The 20,319-nt window shown below is 38.0% G+C and overlaps 2 protein-coding genes across 4 annotated transcripts in view; one reads left to right on the top strand and one right to left on the bottom strand.

The window, feature by feature from the left end:
* The window catches only part of LOC140922344 (uncharacterized), a 45,874-nt gene extending 40,427 nt beyond the window's left edge, over positions 1-5,447 (top strand). Inside the window, exons 27-32 of the mRNA XM_073372335.1 lie at positions 330-469; positions 867-1,026; positions 1,898-2,026; positions 2,758-3,009; positions 4,436-4,654; positions 5,046-5,447. Of these exons, the coding sequence (XP_073228436.1) occupies positions 330-469; positions 867-1,026; positions 1,898-2,026; positions 2,758-3,009; positions 4,436-4,654; positions 5,046-5,170 (1,025 nt within the window). The 3' untranslated portion in view covers positions 5,171-5,447. The remainder of the gene's footprint in view (positions 1-329; positions 470-866; positions 1,027-1,897; positions 2,027-2,757; positions 3,010-4,435; positions 4,655-5,045) is intronic.
* Positions 5,448-7,427: 1,980 nt separating this feature from the next.
* Positions 7,428-20,304, bottom strand: LOC140922235 (nuclear transcription factor Y subunit beta-like). Of its 3 annotated transcripts, none has more exons than XM_073372218.1 (9): positions 20,147-20,304; positions 19,392-19,852; positions 13,231-13,304; positions 11,252-11,317; positions 10,907-10,974; positions 10,123-10,252; positions 9,432-9,528; positions 8,536-8,615; positions 7,428-8,003 (listed from the first exon to the last, which is right to left on the bottom strand). In XM_073372218.1, the coding sequence occupies exons 2-9, from the start codon at positions 19,828-19,830 to the stop codon at positions 7,977-7,979; spliced, it is 981 nt and encodes a 326-aa protein (XP_073228319.1). In that variant the 5' UTR covers positions 19,831-19,852; positions 20,147-20,304; the 3' UTR covers positions 7,428-7,976. The 3 variants fall into 3 exon arrangements, with proteins under 3 accessions (XP_073228319.1, XP_073228321.1, XP_073228320.1); XM_073372220.1 differs by having other exon boundaries at positions 8,536-8,612; XM_073372219.1 differs by lacking the exon at positions 20,147-20,304 and having other exon boundaries at positions 19,392-20,095.
* Positions 20,305-20,319: the final 15 nt, after the last annotated feature.

Raw genomic sequence — 20,319 nt, 5'->3', positions numbered from 1 at the left:
TTTTATTGAACTGTTTGTCTTTCCAATCGATGGACTGTCGCATCGAGTTCTGGCTTGACATAAGTCTCTCTGACTGACTGACTGACTGACTGACTGACTGACTGACTAGCGGACTGGTTTACAGTGGACTAATTGGCTGACTGGCTGACCAATTCCCTGTCGCACTGACGTTTACCTTTACTATGCCTTTCTGCCGATCAAATAGAATGAAAGTTTCCTAGATCAGGCAAACTTATATCTCATCTGCTATTCGTATCAATTCCAACTTCACAGAGTAGCTCATTTTGTCAAGTTTCTTATACAAACTTATGTGCCAATCTCTTGCTTAGGTGAATTCAGAATTCAGCAGAACAGCACTAAGGATTGTTTATCTGTCCCACCTGGCTCGAAAGCTGGTTCTCCTGTTATACTTGGGTCATGTGATGGACAAGTGTCAGAATGGATTTTCACATTGACAGGGGCACTTATGGTAAGGCCTTTCGTTTAATCACCAAAATATTATGTCATGATATTAATTAATATCAAACTCTTCTGAATCACCCTTGAGATAGATGCTATTTTAGAAATCATAAACTGCTTTGTCAGTGTGTATGAAAATCTTTAATGCCCTCCATTGCCCTGCAGATGAATCATTCAATCAATTAGCTGTTTACGTGTTTTGTTGAACTTAATATAAAAACCTTTACGAACTTTGATCTTAACGGATGTAAACCGGCGCAAGATCTGAGCACTAAGCGGCCAAACGAAAATTCCAAGATATATTCATTTTTCAATTCTTGATTCGTACCCCATGTAGCTCACTATTTCATGACGGAATAGCTTTCTTTCTCAATTTTCTTAACTAATTTTGACTTCAAATTTATCAGAATATAGACTCGGGTCTTTGTGTTGCAATGGGCAGAGAGCAAGACCAAGATCTATTGACCCAGGAAGTTTGCGATGTTACATCCGAAGAACAGAAGTTTACTTGCCAAGGAGACAAGATAGCGCCTGTAAAGAGCACTGGGTTATATGTTACAGGATCTGGTAAATACTGCAAATTCAACATTACTAAGAGATGAGATATCAATTATTGTTCTTCGCTCTGTAGGCTTCAATACTAAGTTCGCAAATTTCCCTCCACCACCACCAAAATGTACCAAATAATATCATGGTCATTATCAGTATCAGCATCACCAACAGCACCAGCATCAGGATCAGGCTAAAGAATTATGCAGATCCGTCGAGAAGGCTGTTATTGGCAGAGGTGGATAGCACCCTCAGTACCCTCCGAGATTTGCATAACTCTTCAGATCATACGAAAGCCGAATCCAATAGTTGTTTCATTACTCATTTAAAATTATTCATGCTTTAAAAAGTACATGCTTCCCAATGTCGATGTAAGTAATTGCCGTCTTTATTTGTCTGTTCCTCGGCAAATTGAGGATATAAAGGGATGTTTAGTCTAGCGGATATTCTTCAAATAGCTCAGTGGCGGATCCAGGGAAGGCCCCCCCCCCCCCCCCTCCCTTATCTCAGGGTCTGGACGACCGAGCCTTCTCTTATCTAAAGGTCTGGTTCCCTGCAGCAATTGTCAGACATTGAGTTGCGTGCTTTTTTGGCTGTTCTTGCTGTTTCAGGGAGAAGATTTGGCTATTTCGTCCTCGCAAAATGTACGAAGTTTTCTGTGATTTTCGTCCGCTGTACCAAAAAACTGAGCTAACGCAACTGAGTCTCGGTCGAGGCCCCTTTCTTCTGGCGATAGAATGTACTGTTGACGTCATTTAACCGGATATCTCAAACGTCCAAACTTGATCAATGCTAGCTTGTTATGAAGAATTAGCGGGGAGATTCAAGCCAATCAAAAATGGAGAAATATCTTAATTGAATTGTTTTTTTTTCTGTTAAAAATTTTCAGCCGGTGAAACAGGAATCGGTGAAGTCCAGGCGATGTTACTGAAGCACAACAACGACACACAAGACGAGCAGCAATGGGTTCTGCACGGTGATCCAAGAGCCCTCTCAGTTTGTGACAAGTTTGTTCCTGGTAGGTCCGGGGCGGCGCCGTTTATCTTACATTAGTTCTCGACGTCAAATTCACCGCATATTTTTACCTGGAAAGCCTCGTTTCAAATAGACTGGTTACTCGTAAGATACGCTTTTTTCGTTTACGGATAAGGGTAAATTACCCGTCAGTACCCAAAGCCGTAATTAATAAAATAAATATGGGTAGAACGGGGATGATATTACAGCTATGCCACAGCTGGAAAATCATGATTTCCCTTCATATACCTACCTGGCAAGCAAAGTTGTTCGCCTACCTGTACCCATAGAGAAAAACGATCAGTACCTGAAAATCTTTAAATCATTTAGTGTTCTGTTGTGGCTCCAGCAGCCATAAGCAATGTTATTTTATTTGCACTAGGAATAACCTTGTTTCTATGACGTTGTTTTTTCGGCCCAAAGTTACAAACGGGAACAAAAACAAACACTAAGACAACAACACAGATGGCCAAAACGAAGTCCCAAAGAAGAATAAAAAAAGAGGAAGAAGCAATTTAGAGAATTTTTAACTGGAATCTATGTTCGTTTTCACCTCGGTAATACAACGTTTTATAGCCCTCAAGTGATCAGCGTCACCTTTGATATACTGGGCCGGTTTTCACTGGGCCTTTGTCACTAATACTTTGATTTGTTATTGTTAAATATATTTTAGTTTCAGCTGTGTTAGAACAGTATAAATGCAGGTAAGCCATGCATTCATTGTTCCTGTTGCAGACGTTGCTTTCAACAAGCCTGCCCTTCAGTCTAGCCTTCTGGTCGTGGATGAGCTTGAAGGTGCTAAGGACGAGAAAGGGAACGCTGTGTTAATACCTGGCGTAGGTCCAGGGCTGGCAGTGGATGGGAACATGTCTAGTATACCCTCTATGGGCTCCTGCTCTATGACGACCCTTGAAGTTGACCCCTGGTGGAGAGTAGACTTACAGCGGGAGCATATCGTGACAGATGTCAATGTCGTTAGTTCGTCTGGTTAGTGTACAATTATTTTGCACTGGTTACAAGCAGTCATTTTTGAAAACAAATAAGACAAACAAATTGCGAATAACAAACCCATCTACTTGTTTGTTTTGTCTGTTTTATTTTCGTAAGTACAATGGTGACCATAGTGCTATAAATCGTCTCTAAGACATTGCCTTCGATTATCAGCCGCTGCTTGGAAAAAGCGCCCTGCTCCTCGCCCAAAATCACGACAGGGCTCCATCTGTGGAAAAATTAGACCTAACAATCAGATACAGTGGAACCTCTATTCAAGGGACACCCTCGGGGCCAAGGAAAGTGTCCCCTGAATAGAGGTGTCTCCTGAAGGGAGGTTGGACTGGGGTTTGTTCATAATAATTAACCTACAAATAAAATATATATATTTTTTCATTCTGCCTCGGAGTCTGTTGCAGTCAATACCGTAAAATTCCGATAAAAAGCCCCCCCCCCCCCCAACCCCAAACTCGTAACGCAAAAGACCCTCTGTTAAATCGCCCCTCCAAATATAAGCCCCCCACCCCCCCTCCTCGGGAGGAGGGGGCTTGCACTTGGAAACTGTTCTCATATACAAAGTAAAACAAAGCAAAAACGGTAACTTTCCTTCCAACTATAAGGCTAGCCCAATCGGTTTTGAAACGCAAATTTCCCTCCTTAGATAAGCCCCTCCGAATATAAGCCCCCTTTAAAAATAAGTTCCTCAAAAAGGGCCTTTAAAAGACATAAGCCCCGGGGCTTATTTTCGGAATTTTACGGTATTTCAAGCTGATATATAATACACCAAAAAATCATGATTAACTCATCTCTGCAAAATTCTGTGTTGAGATCCCACAATTTAAGTGAGATAGTTTATGATTTGAAAGCTATCGTCATTGTGACTAGCCCACTGAAAGTTATCAACGTTTTATGTGGCCAGTCACTTTTTGAGTGCTAATAGTTCCCTTAAGTGAAGGTTAAAGGCGGGTTTCGGGACCCAGAAAGAGTGTTCCTTTCCCCTGAATACAGGAGTTTTTTTAACAAAGAGGTAACAGATAAAGATTATGTGGACGTTTTTCCGGAACCAAATTTATGTCCCCCGAATAGAGGTGTCCCAAAGGGAAGGTTCCACTGTAAATATTTAAATTAATGAAGAATAAGTGCAATGATATATGGATAAACATAGATAGAGGTCGATGAAAACAGTAAGTTTAGACATTTCTTTTTGTCTATCAACATGTTGGCTCGATGTTGCCAGGTCCCTAAGCCCTATTTCTCGCGGCTTATTTGTTGTGGGCCACGAGGTCCAAGCAAACTTTATGAAGGCCTGAAGAAAAGGACTGACAAAGAAGAGAACGTTCCATGCTTCGGTGATGCAAACTATATTTAGAATGTACGATTGTAAATAAATAATTCACTGGGCAACACTTTTTTTTACTCGCAGGTCCTCAGTCTAGTCCTCTGTCTAATTTTGAAATTCGCGTCGGTATCCTGACAGACCACAAACAAAACCCAATGTGCGGTGACCGAGTGAGACAGCTTGCTGCTGGTGAGGTCTGGACACAAGAATGTAAACCGCCAATCGCTGGACGTCACGTGTCTGTTAGTATGGTGGGTAAAGGATATCTGGCTATATGTGAGGTGGCAGTCTTTGCCAGACTGGGTAAGTAAGCACACAATTAACAATGCTATATGCTGAATACGGGTCTCAAACATATGCAACCTCATCCACAAGGCTTAATTTTCCTTTCATATTTTCCAACGGAAAAGCCCTAGGGACAAGCAAGGTTGAATCATAAAGGTCGCGGAAAGCAGCCTCTTTACGAAGCTGAATTTGTAACTGGTCCAGGGGGGTTATTTGGGTTAATTTTTGCTAGGTATTTGCCGCAATAAATAAATGCAATTTACAATTATAACCCTCTTTAGCTTGTATGTTTTCTAATTCAGTCCACGTGATTTTAAACCCTATAGAACTGCTTCTCTGCCTTTCAAAGTTAGCGAAAAGCAAATTCTCTTGAAAGCATCATTCTAATTGTCCTTTTCTCTTTTTGCAGATAATCATGGGAAATGCAGCTCCGAGCTACACAGAAAAAGAGATGAGATTACCAACATGTCACCAGAAGACATAATGAAAATAATTGAGCCAAACTTGCGGGACACCGCGAGAAGTCACTTGTGAACGGCACGCGAGGGTGGACGCACGCTACTCAGTCGAGCGTTTTCTCGCAGGCTACCGAAAGGGCTCTTGAACTGATTACACGGAAGATATTCCTTACAGTAACAGTCTTTTGAAACGACCTGAAGAGTAGAGTCCGTCCCAGGATAATTTGAACAAACGTTTTATACTTTAAATGAAGGTTTTATTTCTATAGGTCATCTACATCTGTAAGCAATGAGATAAGTTTATTTAATATATCATTTTCTACCATAATGTAGTCTACTCTAATCTGCTGTACTCTCTACTAATAAAACTTTTCAGTATTGTTCACATGCTACCAGAGGCCCTAGCAGCCGAAAAGAAATAAAACCGTCAAATAATATAAATACACTAAAGTCCAATAATCCAAATTTCTAAGAAATATGTACACAAAATCTTGTTTCACTGGGTAAAATTCGATCAGACACTGGACCGAATTGCCCCTTGAAGAACACAACCATCAAGCTGTTTTTTAACCCTTTAAGTTCCAATATCCAGATACCAATTCTCCAAACTGATCTCCATACATTTCCTACAAGAATTCCTTGAGAGAATTGATTGTGACAAAAGATCAATGCACTTTCCCTTTAGTGATCATTTCAAGAATTCTCATAACCTTTTGATCATGTATGGATATTGTTAGTAGAAAATTGATGTTGGTCACTCTTGGGACCCAAAGGGTTACATGTTCTTAGAGAAGAAACGAAAGTTGTTCCGATGTCAAGAGAACAAAGGTGTTCATGCACTTGAGCGCTGTAAATCTCCGACAATCAAAGCTGTGAGCCCGAAAGCTTCCAACTAGGAAGTCTTGGGCACCGCCCACGGGAAGAGTTATTAGCTCAAAAGCTCAATGGGTGTCGCAAAAACCAGTTTTAATATTCTTATGATCATGACCTAACCAATGATATTGCAAGGATAATTTTAGTGTCGAGTACTGACAGTGATACAGATGGGACATTATCCAGTATAACAGCAATTTGATGCCTGCGCACAGACCTTTCCTATTATACTCAAAGAAACAAGAAGTGCAGGCTACAGTGAGTTTTTAGTCATCAATATCGGGAAAAGCTCCTCATACAATCTTTTGTCTGAATACAGCTCAGCCTTTGCTAAATGTAGAAGAGCCCAGCTCCTTTAAAAACTTCTTACGTGATTCACCTCTTACATTATGCCTGTACCAGGCTATTACCAGATTACAGTATGTATCTACATCAAGCTAACAAATTAAGACCACACTACACACTTGCAGATCCTAATGACGTAGTTAACACTACAGGGCTGTTTTTCTTGTAACTCTCAGCCAACTCCTTTGATCGCTGACAACATTGCCTGTGCAAATGTCCTCAATAGTGAGATACCATAATCGTAGTGTATTTCAGTCACATGTCTGCAATTTATTCATGTCAGGGATGTTGCTTCTGTCAGTGACTGTCAACTCTATTTTAGGGCGCTTTCCATTTGTCAGAACTGACTGGCCAGGACATTCCCCTCGTAATGAGAATTTTACTTTTACTCAAAGCTATCCAGCCAGATCAGTAAAATCCTGAATAGTACGCACGAAGGAAATCCTTTCTCATCAAAATCTCTTTGAAAAAGCCTATTTCATTTTCAGAATGACCGGTCCAGCCATGGTCTGGCCGGCCAGTCCTGACTTTTGGAAAGCGTTCTAAGATGGACACCTTTAGGACCAGCACTAAATGTATGTCTTAGAGAGATGTCTGTCTCTTAGAGTCAACTAAAAGGAGTAAAGAAAGGCAGGGACCACCTCTAGTCTGTCTTGTAGAGGTGTCCTTTAAAAGTGTGTTGACTCTATTGTTGTGGTGTCAACAACAGCGTGGTGTCCGCAAAATGAGAGTGCACTGTTTTGAGAGTCGACAAAACTAGGGAGGTTTACTTCAGTCTAGTGTTTGTAATAAATTTATTTTTGCTGGGGATGTAGCTTTTGTCCGTGTTGTGTCTGAGGTGTCTGTAATAGTGATATGTCAATGAAAGCCTTGAAATACATAATATAGCTGTATTGCTATCAAAAAGTGTCCAAAATGTAACAAAAACATCTAATTTTCAAATTAAAAAAATGCCGAGGAAAAGCGAACAAAGACTTATTGAAGTACATCGTTTTTATGACTAAACACAAACTTGGAATTTTAGATACTATCAAATTTTTCACCAAGGTTTCGTTTTTCACTTTTCACTGTTGAAAAAAGTTTCAAGCTTCCCTTTTAGGTTGGCATACAGGGAACATGAACCAGTATGTTATGAACCAGCTTATGATGTTCCTATTAAGGTTTCACCACAAGTTTACCCTGGATGCCAGAGGTCTTCTCACTCACTAGCAGCGAGAAGCATAAGGAGCAAAGTGCTCGTCAGTGAGTGTTTTATTCCCCTTGCCACTCAATTATATCACCCTCAAGGAGAAACCAACACTTCCACCACCTTGGACGCCAGAGTTCTTCTCAATCACCAGTGGCAAGAAGCATAAGGGGTGAAGTGCTTGTCAGTGAGAGTTTTCTTTGCCTTGCCTCTCAATTCTATCGCCCCCAAGGAGAAAGCAACACTTCCAGCACCCTGGGTATTAAAAATTTTTGTTTCTTTTTTTTAAATGCCTTTTACAGTGTATCACTTCACTTGTGCCCAGTCTCTTCTCTATCAATAATCCAAATAAATAACAATAAAGACTGGGAACAAGTTAAGTGACAAAACGCATTACATGTATGTGATAATATGTGTCCCACTTCAGGTATGTACATAGTATAACCATTTTGAATGATAAACTTGGATCTTTAACATCTCAAGGGAAATGTAATGGTTGCTGCATCTAAAAGAAATCCAAATAAAGAGTTGTAGTGAGAAGCAGATTAAGATAAACTCCTTAAAACATTTAATATAAGAAATCAAGGTTGTTGCCATTTTGATCAGAAAATATGAAAATCTACAGATAAGAAAATAATTTTAATAGTAAGGACAAATATTTGAAAGCTGTGGAATGGACCCTTTTTTTTTTCAACTTCTGATAGGGACCAGTTGGGGAATATCCATCCACACTGAGAATTAGTAAACTTGCTAGGTTTGAAAGTGATACTTAATACTTAAAGAAAACGAAGGTAATATCACAAAGTCACAAAATTACGTTTGTATGGTGGCGGGCACAAACTTGCTCTCCTTCCTCACAAAGCAAACACATGAAAAATTTCACCAATTTGTAGAACTATATCTTCGTTAGTTTTCAGCAAATCACCCTCAAACTGTGGTGGCAACTTCATGTCAAAAGTCAAAAGAACTGTGGAAGAGTCTACTGCAAACCTTTAAGGGGTACTATTTTTTACTTCAAGAAATGAACAAACACATACTGTAGTTTGATATGGTCCAGTGCTGTAAATTGTTGTAGGAGGTTGTTCTGTGCCAATCATTGAAGGGTGAAGGTGAGCTGCTGAGACAAAGTAGAAACAACCCATTACAATGAATAGACATTCTTTGGAAGTATTGATAGGCAGGAATGAAGCCCCCATTAAGTAGATTTGACACTTGTCCCCAGGCAAGACTTGGTACATTTGAAAGCAAGAAGGTTGAGGGTATGGGCTTGATCCTGAAGAGCTAAAGGGAAAATAGGAGACTAAACAGTCTAATGAAGTGTGTGATTCAGGGAGAGTTTTAGCCCACGATCAAGCTCTCAATTTGGGAAATTCACAAGAAGTCATAAATGGAGAGCTTGCTTGTAGACTAGGACAGACAGTGAAAGAAATGATCAACTGTTACAGGAGTACAAGCTGCTTATTAAGTGACAGACTTGTATTTTTAACCATGAAGAAAGGTTACAGAAAAGTGTACTGTCTGTGCAAACAAAAGGGCTTGGTGCTAATACAGTGTATATCTCTTCATCTTGTATTGTTCCCTGACCTTTCTCTAAGGAACACTTTAGGCCCCTACCCCTTGGAATTTCTACACTTTTCTTAAGGGGGGGGGGGATGTAAGGTATGGATACTCCCTGGAGATTGCTGATTATTTTCCATACTGTTTATTGATCAATAAGAACAACAAAAGCAAACCAAACAAACAAAACAACAAGATGTCTTGGCCTTCTTAGACTTTGCCATCAGCCACTAATCATGCATGAATGATCCCTTTTCATGGCTTGTACATTGTAAAAAAATGTTGTTCAAATCTATAATATTAATTTGCTGCCATTTACCAACTACTTCTGTTAGCCTTGCCTAATACAACTATACACTCAAGGGGACTGTCTTACCAGTTGCAACCTGGAATTGATGGACAGCATGTTCATCATCCTCCATTTCTGCTGCTCTGTCCTCTGCCACAATAGCTGACTTCTCTCCTTTGATTGACTATTTGATGTCAATAAATAAAATCAATTGCATGATTAAATTTATGATGATAATAATAATAATAATAATAATAATAATAATAATAATAATAATAATAACAACAACAACAATAATAATAATGATAATAATGTTGGTTTTTAAGGGAAAAACCCTGCACCAATGTAAAGAAAAAGAAAAATTCCCTCAAATAAGCACCCATATCACCCATGCTCTAACTAATATTGTGTTATCCACTGAATAAGCACTAATGTCAAACAAGCGCCCCTCTCGAACAAGCAACCCCCAGTCCCCCATCACTTTCTTTAATAATAGGGATACTAGCAAAACTTGTTTCTCTTACCACTTTATTTATAACCCTTAAGAGCAAATAATAATTATAAAACTGACTTTCTTTGAACCCTGAATTTGAAAGTTTTTGTCTCCTTTCACTTTGACCACTTCTAGGTGTGAGAAGATTAAAACCGTAATCATTTTACAGAGAGTGTACTAGAAATTAAACACTGGCCAATATTTCAGCTCAGCAGCTTCTCTCCAAAAAGGAAGGGTTGGAAATTTAACAAAAGGGAAATACACATAAGCTAAATAGGGTCTTACCTCTCTATACTTTTGAAGATAAAGCTTCAAGGGCTCAACATAATTATCAAATCCTAATGTTTGCATTGCAAACAAAATATCTTCACCATTGATTGTCTTGCGCTTTTCTTGGTGACACCGTTCACTTGCTCTGTTTTTGAAAGTTAAGAACTAAAACATGATAGAATACGTATAAAGTTAACTGAAAGCTTAAGACGTAACAGCAAAAATCACAGATAAAAACGACGTTTCGACCGATCTTCAGTCATTTTCAGGTACATAAAAAGTTAAAAGAATATTATTAGCATATACCGGTATGTGTGAAAGATGTAAAAATACATTAAGAACTATACAAAATGTTTGAAAATGTAAAAGAATGAAGAAAAAGCATGCAGAGAAACAACAAAAATAGGATCTCACTAAAACAGCTATTTAAAAGCTTTTGCATGAAGTGAGTCTGATTGTACATTGAGGCAAGGTCTCAGTTCATTAATTAAAAACATTTCAAACACAAGGCAGTCAAATTTGCTTTTTACACTTCTTTAAAATGCTAAAATTTATTTACTAAAATCTTTAGGTGCTGAAGAATGTTTAACATGAAAAGTGCTAGCCCATGGATGAACTTAGTCTTACTCTGAATTAAATCATGCCATTTAAACAAAGGCATCAGGCTGAAATAATCATTCCATGCAAGAGAAGGTATGTTTGTTAACACTAGGGATAGCAGATTCAGTATTAAGATTTACTTTATGACATTGAAGACAACAGAAAAAGACAGATGATTTCCAAATGTTTGCAAGGATACTCGCTAGTTATGAAGCTGATAAACTCTGATACACATTCTTGAACACATTCTTTGGCATCTTTTGCTATCTAAATATAGAAATCACAAATGCACAACAGTTACAGAAATAACACTGGAGTTCTAAAAGTGATCACATCAAAAATTAACTTTTTGAAGGGATTTGTTGGGAAATTTGGAAAGACCAACATCTGAAAGGCCTACTTCCTCCTGGGTGTCACATGTCTAAATAAAGAATTTGATTTGACTTGATTTGCACCTAGTTATTTATCTATTTATGACAAATTACACATAACAAGAACACCATTGCAAGTATTACAGAATTTGTAAGTATTAAATTCAAGTTACCTTTCCTGTCTTGGGAATAGATTTTTTCATTATTCGGGCCACATTTGCTATCGGCAAGAATCGATCCTGTGGAGAATACAACATTAATTAACCTTAGTGGCAATAATTGAAGTCAAATTGTGTTAAAACACACCAAACGTTTCAACCTGAATGAAACTTTATCATCAATAACACTGTCAGTGCACTATAAATTTTGTTATCTTTGGGACCAAAAAAGGGGTAAGAAAATATACCCCCCCCCCCATAACCCAAATGTACATGTACTAAGCAAATATGTTTATTATCATTCTTTGCTACAGTAGTTTTCAACGGATCACTTTTAAACTTGGCAACTTCACTGATTTCAAGACATTCTTTGCAGACAGATTTTCACTAACTGGTCCCAGTCAAGAACTGAAAACACCATGGAACAATCTCTTACAAGAGGGGTAATGGGCAGGGTCAAAACCAAGGCTCGAAATTAACTTTTTTGTTCGGGGGCCAGCTGGTGACTAACGGAAAATTTTGGTCACCAGATCGCAAATTTTAGTTGCCAACTTTTTTTATATATAACTTACACGAGGACACGATTTTATACGTTACTTTGCATCCAAGAAAAGTCACAACTGAAGTCTGAGCGAAAACAATTAGAAACAACATGAGTAACACTTAGTTACAAAGCTACCGTTGTTCTCAGGTGATATGTCTCTGGTCCGAAGGTGATGGTTGTCTCCATAGTCATTTTCAATGAAGCGAAGCATAAAACAGGGCTTCTGATATTTCGCGGAAAAAAAAGCAAAATTTCGTGGGATTTTTAGGGGCAAATTCGAGGAAAAATCGGCCGATTTCGCGGGATTTTCGCGGGAGAAAAGTCAAAATTCGCAGAAAAATCGGCCGATTTCGCGGGGTTTTAGCGGAAAAAAGTCAAATTGCGAAGGATTTTCGGGGGCAAATTTTTAGAAAAATCGGCCGATTTCATGGGAAATTTTGGGGGGAAACTTCGCCAAGAAACAATCAGTAAAAAAAATTGGCAAATTTCGCTAAAATCGATCAATTTTGCGTCGATATTTAACAGGGATAATCATTTGCTCTTTCGACAACAGTTCGCTCGAGAAATGAGCTAATGCTAAAGCTATTAACATTATGGTTAGTGCCCAGTTTTTCGCAACGTTCATCTAAAAACGCCTGGTAGTTTTGGGACGTTGCTTACTCGTTGCAGTGATAGTTTCAAGATAAATTTGGACGTTTGGGGTGAATAAAACAGGTCTAATAGCCAAGATAAGTATTAAATATGTTTTGCCGACATGTATTTGGAAATATTTCTGGCGGATTTCGCGCTTTTTTGGAAACTTCGCGGGATTTCGCAGAAATACCTGAATTTTGCAGATCCGCGACCTCGCGAAATATCAGAACCCCTTATAAAACGTTTTATGTCCGTGGTTTTCATTCTGAGACAAACACGGGTCCTTGAGTATTTTCCCTTTGCTACTTCTACGAAATGCCGTTCTTTATTTTCGACTTGCTTTCCTCAACGCCTTTTGCTGCGCCTGCGATCCCAGTTTTGGAAGAAGCCACTGAAACAATATGGCGCGCCATGAACGCAATATCGACGTGTCGAAGTACATTCAATTTTTACGATTATCTTGTAATATTCAGACATTATTTTACTGGGGACGGAAAGGTGAGTTGTATACTAGCCACCATATCCGATTGATTTCCTAACATAAAGATTTAAAAACAAAAGTTGTGTCGTGGTTTTCTTTAGTCATCGGACAAAACGCGACTCTCCAGCTGGCGAGCAGTTCTGCAAATTTAGTTGCCAGTGCTCAATTTTTGGTTGCATTTTGACCAGTGAGTCGCAATTTCGAGCCCTGAAAACAAAGAACACTTCATCCTATTCTGGAACAACTCAACACAAGTACAAAATACAACAGTGATTCCTTGCTTTCATTTTACAGTTTGAATTTTAAGAAACAAAAACTAGATGTACAATCATGTACCTGCTCTCGAAGGATGTCATCTCTTTCCTTTTCTTCCCCATCTACATCACCATGGACACCAGCATCCTCATTTCCTGGAAAAAAAGAGGGGGAGTGTGATGACAAGGTTAAAGAATTACATTGTAAACATTCACAACTCAAAAAAGTACAAAATAATCTGTTCTATTTTACTGATCTTGCCCACTTCAGTATACATCTTGAGTTGAAGCTAAATATCACCTTTTTGTCCGTGTATAAAATTCAAATGTGTGACAGGGTTGTGCTCTAACAGTGTGTCCAGTGGCTCATTGCATTCTACTCCTCCCTCCGCCCCCAACCCTTATCTTGCTCACTCAGGTAGCTAATCAGATCCCAGGCTTTGCTTCACTTTACCTACTTACAGATTCAGCTATTACTAATAAAATTACAAAATGTGACTATCATGACTGCTTAGAAAAAGTATATCACACTAAACAAAAAAATTCAAAATTTGGTGAAGTTTAACATTCAATTTTTTGTTCAGTTAGATTAATCGGCTGAAACCCACAGCATAGTCAATCATTTTCAATAGTACACGTTTATCATGTCCTCTTCAGAAATACATGAACTTACAATACTTACATAAAATTATTTAAAAAATGAACTAAACAAAGAGCAAGGCAATCAAAAATAGTAATTTCCACAACCAACTTGTAGAAGGGTATATTGCATAAACTTCACACTTAAAATCAGGATCATCAAAGGTTTCAGGGTTTACTGTATACAGCATATTTTTTATTTTTTAATCTGGTACATACAGTAAGCAACAAGCACAGAATGACTTCAGCTAGATTAGCTTTTTACCTATTTTCTGTACAGCTTTACACCTTACATAAGAGGGTATAAAAATAAAGCTCTTGTCTTGTACACCTGTATGCTGTGTTTCTTTTAGGTTTGGTTGGGGGAAACCTGGAGGTAGTTTTAGGTACACTGGCCAAAATAATTACTATCCCCATGGCTGAGTTACCTGTAAAATAGACATTATTTCTTTATTGCTCCACAAGGAAATAATCTATAAAATGTAAAATAGTTATGCAGCAGCAAAGCCACCACAAAGGACTGGAAATATTATTTTTCCTTTCACCGTCTGTACAACAACAAAGATCACCACAAACGAATGGAAACATAATTTTTCAAATGGTTTATGTCCACAAAACCTTCCTATCAACATGCATCAGCAAATGCCTCAAACTAACTCCAAGCAGAGTTGTAATCTCAAAAACCCAAAGCTGAAGGGCTCTCTTCGAATCACAGACAGGTTTCTACAAAGATTCTACACACAATCAATGCCACAAAACATTCCTCAAGACTGATTGGGAAGCTTTAGGGAATTTCTGGCAACCATTGGACAAGGCAAAAATTCTCTTATTTCAGAGAATAATCCCTAAGAATGTAATTTCTATTAGAAGATGATTGGAAGTGTGCAAAGAGTTCTGTGAATTATTGGTGAACCAAGACAAATTCATCAAACACAACAGCCAATCACCTAAGTTTTGTTTCACCTTGCAGTACAACTCCTACATACGATAGAATTAACGCACCCACAAGCCATTCATAAACAACTACGACTAACCTTTAACAAAAGGATATGGGTTAAACGGTGGAGGAAAATTGGGTTCGTAGGGTAACAGCGGATAACCACCTCCGTATCCTAAATTCATGTTCATGGTAAACTTTTCAAATTCTTTACCTTTCCCTTTTCTTTTTAAAATTTAATAATCCAATCTTAATTACACAATTAAGCCCCCGAAAAATGTATCACTGAGATTTTATCTGATCTAAAGAAATGAGTCCTTTCAATAAAAGAATTCTGATTGGATCAACAGTGATGAAACACACTTGTTCTGAGGACAATTTAGTTATCTTTTGTGTTTAATAAATTATTCAAATAACTGCTGGATATAAAGTGATAATTTCCCAAAGACCTTACATAAACTCCTAAAATGTTTTATCTTTCCTTTCATTGAACTCTGTTAAGAACTGAGAGTTGTAATGCCACAATCAAGAACTTGCTTTAAAAATAAATACTATCAAGTAGACTGATTTTGGCGCATTTATAGAGAACTCAAATATTTTTTTAACATGTCACTGCACATGTATATACTGTAATGGGACTTACAAAATATTTATTTAATCCATTCTTAGAAATATCATACAGGAAAATAATTACCATACACAAAAGAAGCACATTAAATTTTTATCAAGAAATAATAGGTCACAAAAGAAAAAGAAATTAATTATTAATTTTATTATAACAAAAATGTCTACTGAAAACATATACTAAAGAAGGCTGTCTCTTAGGTGTACATTAAGAATGTTTTTGCACACCTATTTAAAATTTACCAGAGAGCAATATTTACTTGATCATTCCTAAAAAATAGAAACTAACAGTGTTTCTTGTTCAGAATCACTACTATGAAAGTCCAGCAAAAAATAGTATTTTTAGTTTTGAATTATGCTTCCTGATTTTTTTATGATTACCATTAATGAACAACAAAAACAGAAAAACTGGAAAACAGACTGGATAGAAATATGCACAAAACAGTTCTCTTCTCTTTCTACTGGCAGCTACTCTGAAGTTATCTAATGGTATTTAAATTTGGTTGCCACCATCACTGCATACAAATTAATAGACGTTGATTCTTGAATAAGGAAACAGATTAGTTACCGGTTACTGGTTTCCAAGCTTGTGAAAAGCAACACTCCCCTACAGTTTTCCTTTCAAAAAAATAGCTAACTAACTAAATAAATAAACTCTCTTCAAACTTTCAATTTTCAAGAAATTCATAATGTAAGTTGATAATAAAATGTCATGCACACAAATTGCGAGGTTTCAATCATATGGACACAATATGTACAGGATTCATCCAGAGACTCAACAAGTTGGAACTACATACAGTGATGTATAATACCTTAAATAGCAAAACACCATTTTAAGGCTACACAATAGCAGTTTCAATGTGAAAGTGAGTTGAAGGAAACTACTAGCATTAAGCTAGAACTGAACTTCTAATGTAGAATGAGTTTACTGGGAGCAAGAGTTCAATAATAATGTAAACTTGAAATACACTATAATTATGAAGTCTAGCAGAGCAAGATTTAAATGGCAGTGACTTCACCCAAATACATGTAAGTAGAGTATACACCAAAACAATAAAATATTCACTGACTATGAAGCAAATTATCTGACTACGGTGCATCCTTTGCCCACAAAGGTAAAAAGGATTCTTTATTTGATCGAGACAAGTTATTTTTCAAATTTAAATTAGGGAAAGTCAGATGAGTCGCTCGAAATAGTCACAATATTGAGCTATTAAAAATTTCAAATGCATGTGATAGTTCTTTTTGGGGTGTGAACAGTTCAGTGATTTGGGGTAGCATAATTGGCACAAACAAAATAACAAGTGTATAAAATTTTATGACCTCTACTCCATACAGTGTACAAAGCACTATCTGAAAACTCTGATGAGGGTGTTTTGCAGGATTGTCAATTGTAGAAAAACAGCCAAAAGGGAAAAGTATTATATGACATTGACTCTCTCTTCATAATAAAGTAAGCCAAGATATCAGACTAGACTGATTGTTTAAAACAGGGGCCATTAAAGCAAGCAATAACATAGAGGAACCAAAATTGCTTCATAAAGTCCAATACAACCTGGGCTAGCTTTTTAACAGGAACTTTTCAAATAATTATAGTATGTGTAAGCATCTGATCATTTAATAAATTGCCCTACTGCACAAACATACATGTAATAATAATACAGTCTACTCTCTCTTAACGGAGACCTCTATAAGACAGGACACCTCTGTAAAATGGACACCTAGAATTGGTCCCTGCCTTTGTTTATTCCCTTTATTTGACTCTTTATAAGACGGACACCTCTCTAAGACTGACACTCAGTGCCGGTCTCAAAGGTGTTCGTCTTGGCGAGAGTTGACTGTAATTAACAACAAACTACAGTGTAGATTAGACACATTCCAGAGTACTTTATTACTGGGGTAAGGCAGGCCATCTGATATTATGCGATGGTGCAATTTCACATAAGAGACCTCAAATCGCATCTGATCCCACAAGTTGAGGAAAATTGCATAATTCATAAAAAGAAATGCTAAATTCGAGTAAAATAAATAATAAATTCTAACTTTAATCACACATTATCCCAATCTTAATGTCATTTAAGGTGATTTACCACTAAAGAAAGCCTTGCAAGACATCTGAAACCTTCGATCACGGTATCTGGGCAGCCATTTTGATTTCAGAGACAAGCAGTGTGGTCAGTGGTGTAACGGCATCATGTAATAGTAAACTAGTGTCCTTTTTCTTTCTTTTTTATTTGTTTTCTTTTCCAGGTAAAAAAAAATTGGACAAATTTAACTATTTTGTTTTAAAATAGGTGTTGTATTATTCTTTTACATTCAAATTGCCTGTTAAACAACATTGAAGTGACTTTTCTCTTTTGAAACTGGTAAAACAATGTTAATTAGCCCTGAAAAAATTGCATAATTTATTGCATAATAGTCCTATCTTATCGCACAATCTACCCTGAAAATATCGCACAATTTCTGATTTTTTATCGCACTCTATCAGATGGGATGGTAAGGGGTGAGGGAAGGAGGGGGTAGGGAGTCTTGGGCTACCATGACATCCTTAGGTGCCCATGGTTAAATTTTAGGCTTTAGATACATGTGGGTATTTTGGAGTCACGTAAGCCGATGGATGTGTGTTGAGTGTGCTCTGCAAGGTTTTCCTTCTTCTTCTTTCTTAAAAAAAATGTTCTAAATATTGCCTTCCTGGATTTTGATAGTGTGTTTCGTTTACATGTTTCATCCTGACATATATTGTGCCTGAGTCTATTGCCAACATAAAAAGAGAAAACAAACCAACTCAAGTCTCAAGTTCCTACACTGACGTAAATTTCTTGCCTCAGAAGATAATTGTGTTGAAGTCCCGACCTTATTAAGCTGTTTAACACATTATCTTAGTCTCTCTTAGTAATCATTATTTAACAACTTTGTTTTAAGTTAGTTTATTCTATTTATTGTATTGTATTCATTGTTGTGTAGTCCATCTAAAAGATGATCCTTGTATTGTAAATATGTCCCTCCCCCAACCTCAATTACAGTGCAGTTCATACGACATTTGCAGGTAAAAAATAATGTAATTAGTTATATATTGAGTTTTAATAACATTGGTTGTTGTCATTGTAGTCAACCTGAAAGATGATATGCCAGTCTTAACAGGCACTGTTAAATAATGCACAATAAAGCACAGTTCGGCAAACATACTGAAGCTTGCCAATGGAGGCCACATGCACTGTTTACAAAATTAAATGCTGTGCACCAATTCCTATTCCCCACCCCCCCCCCCCCCCACTCTATCTTATTTCACCTTTTACAAAAAGTGATGTTGATGTGGTCAGACCAGATATCTACTTGCTCCATTCGTTCAAAAGTTGAATACAGTGAAACCTGTATTAATAGACAAACAACCGCAGGACCTTCACTGGTGTCTGTTTAAGAGAGGTGTACACTAAAATTTAGTGTACTTAAAATATAATGTACATGTATGGGGAGAAACGTTTGAAATATAAAAAGCTACTTGTCTGCTTAATACAGGGTGTCTGCTTAATATAGGGTACTGCTACCTGGATAAACCTAAATCCAGTGGAAAAATTCCTAATACTTTCCTGCATAGCGATTTATCCGGTAGATAGTACTATCAACCTTTTAGGCCCAAATGGATAGATCAACATCCAGAGGAAAGGGCACTAACTGCAATACCCACTGTACTGGATAGAGATTAATAGTCAGAGGATAGTAGGTCAAGATCGTCTTGAGTTAAATACAGTCGCAAAGTTCTGCCCTAACAGATTGCCCTTAATCATCCTTACAATTAAATTGTCCTCAAAGACCTCTTGGAGGAACTTGCTTTTATATCGATATCCCAACTACTAGTAAACAAAAGGCGTGTAGTGCTCTCAATGAAACTTACATGATCAACACGAGTCCTGAAATCTACAATGTCAAGTACACGTTTTGTTCATCTCAATCTATGACCAGTTTAACTGAGTTCAACAAAGTAATTAAAGTGCTAATTTGCATGAGACAGTGACGCACTGCGAACAACAGAATGTCAAACTTACCTTCGTGTTCCTCGTGAAGAACATATTGCGCCGGTATGGGTCCTGGTAAGCCGTACTCCGCGGGCATGGCTGTTACAACTTGGTGAGAGCCATCGTCTGTCCTTTCCACCGCGGATGGAGCGCTTGCAAGACTCCCATCTACAACGCCAACTTCATCAGTAGCAGGGACAACAGCGACTTGCACTCCACCTGGGACGTTCGTAATAGAAAGGTGCCCTCGATCGTCACCCAAACCAACGTGAGTTTCGTTTTGTACTTCGGGTCGGTTATCCATGACTTGTTGTACTCCTCTAATACTGACTTGTTCAGCGCCATGGCCGTTCGTGCTCGCCTGGGCGTATGTTACTAGCCCAGTCTGTGGATAACCGCTAGCTTGGCCGCTGTCGGGCTGCGCTAGTCCATCTGCGTTTTCATTTCTCGCTTCCTCAACACCTTCCATCTGGCTCTGGACTGACAACTCACTAACGCCATTTCAGGAACAAAAAGAAGAAGTAAGTGTGCAATCGGTCGCTAGACGTCCTAGATGCCCCCTAAAATGTCGCCTTCAAAACAATGCAAGCCCACGGGGCCTACAATTGCGAAAAACACCCGGAAAAATCGATGTAAACAACTCGAGGAGAAAATGGAGTAGACAAAACGAAGGCGCGAGACTCGAGCAGTGAATTATCAAAACGATTCGAAAACTTCCGAGTAAAAAATGGGCAATCTCAAAGGCAACAAATATTATTGGTGGAGGGCGTGAAGGTAAAACAAACCTTTCTCGATTTTTTGTTGGCTGGCCGGTGTTTCGTTTGAGTTAGAACAGCCAACGAAAACGCGAGTTACAGATCGCATACGAGTGGCTACCGCGTCCTCTTCTTCACCACTCACAAACGAGCTCCAAGGGCACAACTTCCACACGCAGAGATCACACGTCAATCAAAACTAC

Source organism: Porites lutea, chromosome 13, assembly GCF_958299795.1.
Source record: "Porites lutea chromosome 13, jaPorLute2.1, whole genome shotgun sequence".
In the NCBI taxonomy this organism is placed as follows: Eukaryota; Metazoa; Cnidaria; class Anthozoa; order Scleractinia; family Poritidae; genus Porites; species Porites lutea.
This window is presented reverse-complemented; position numbering and strand designations above follow the sequence as displayed.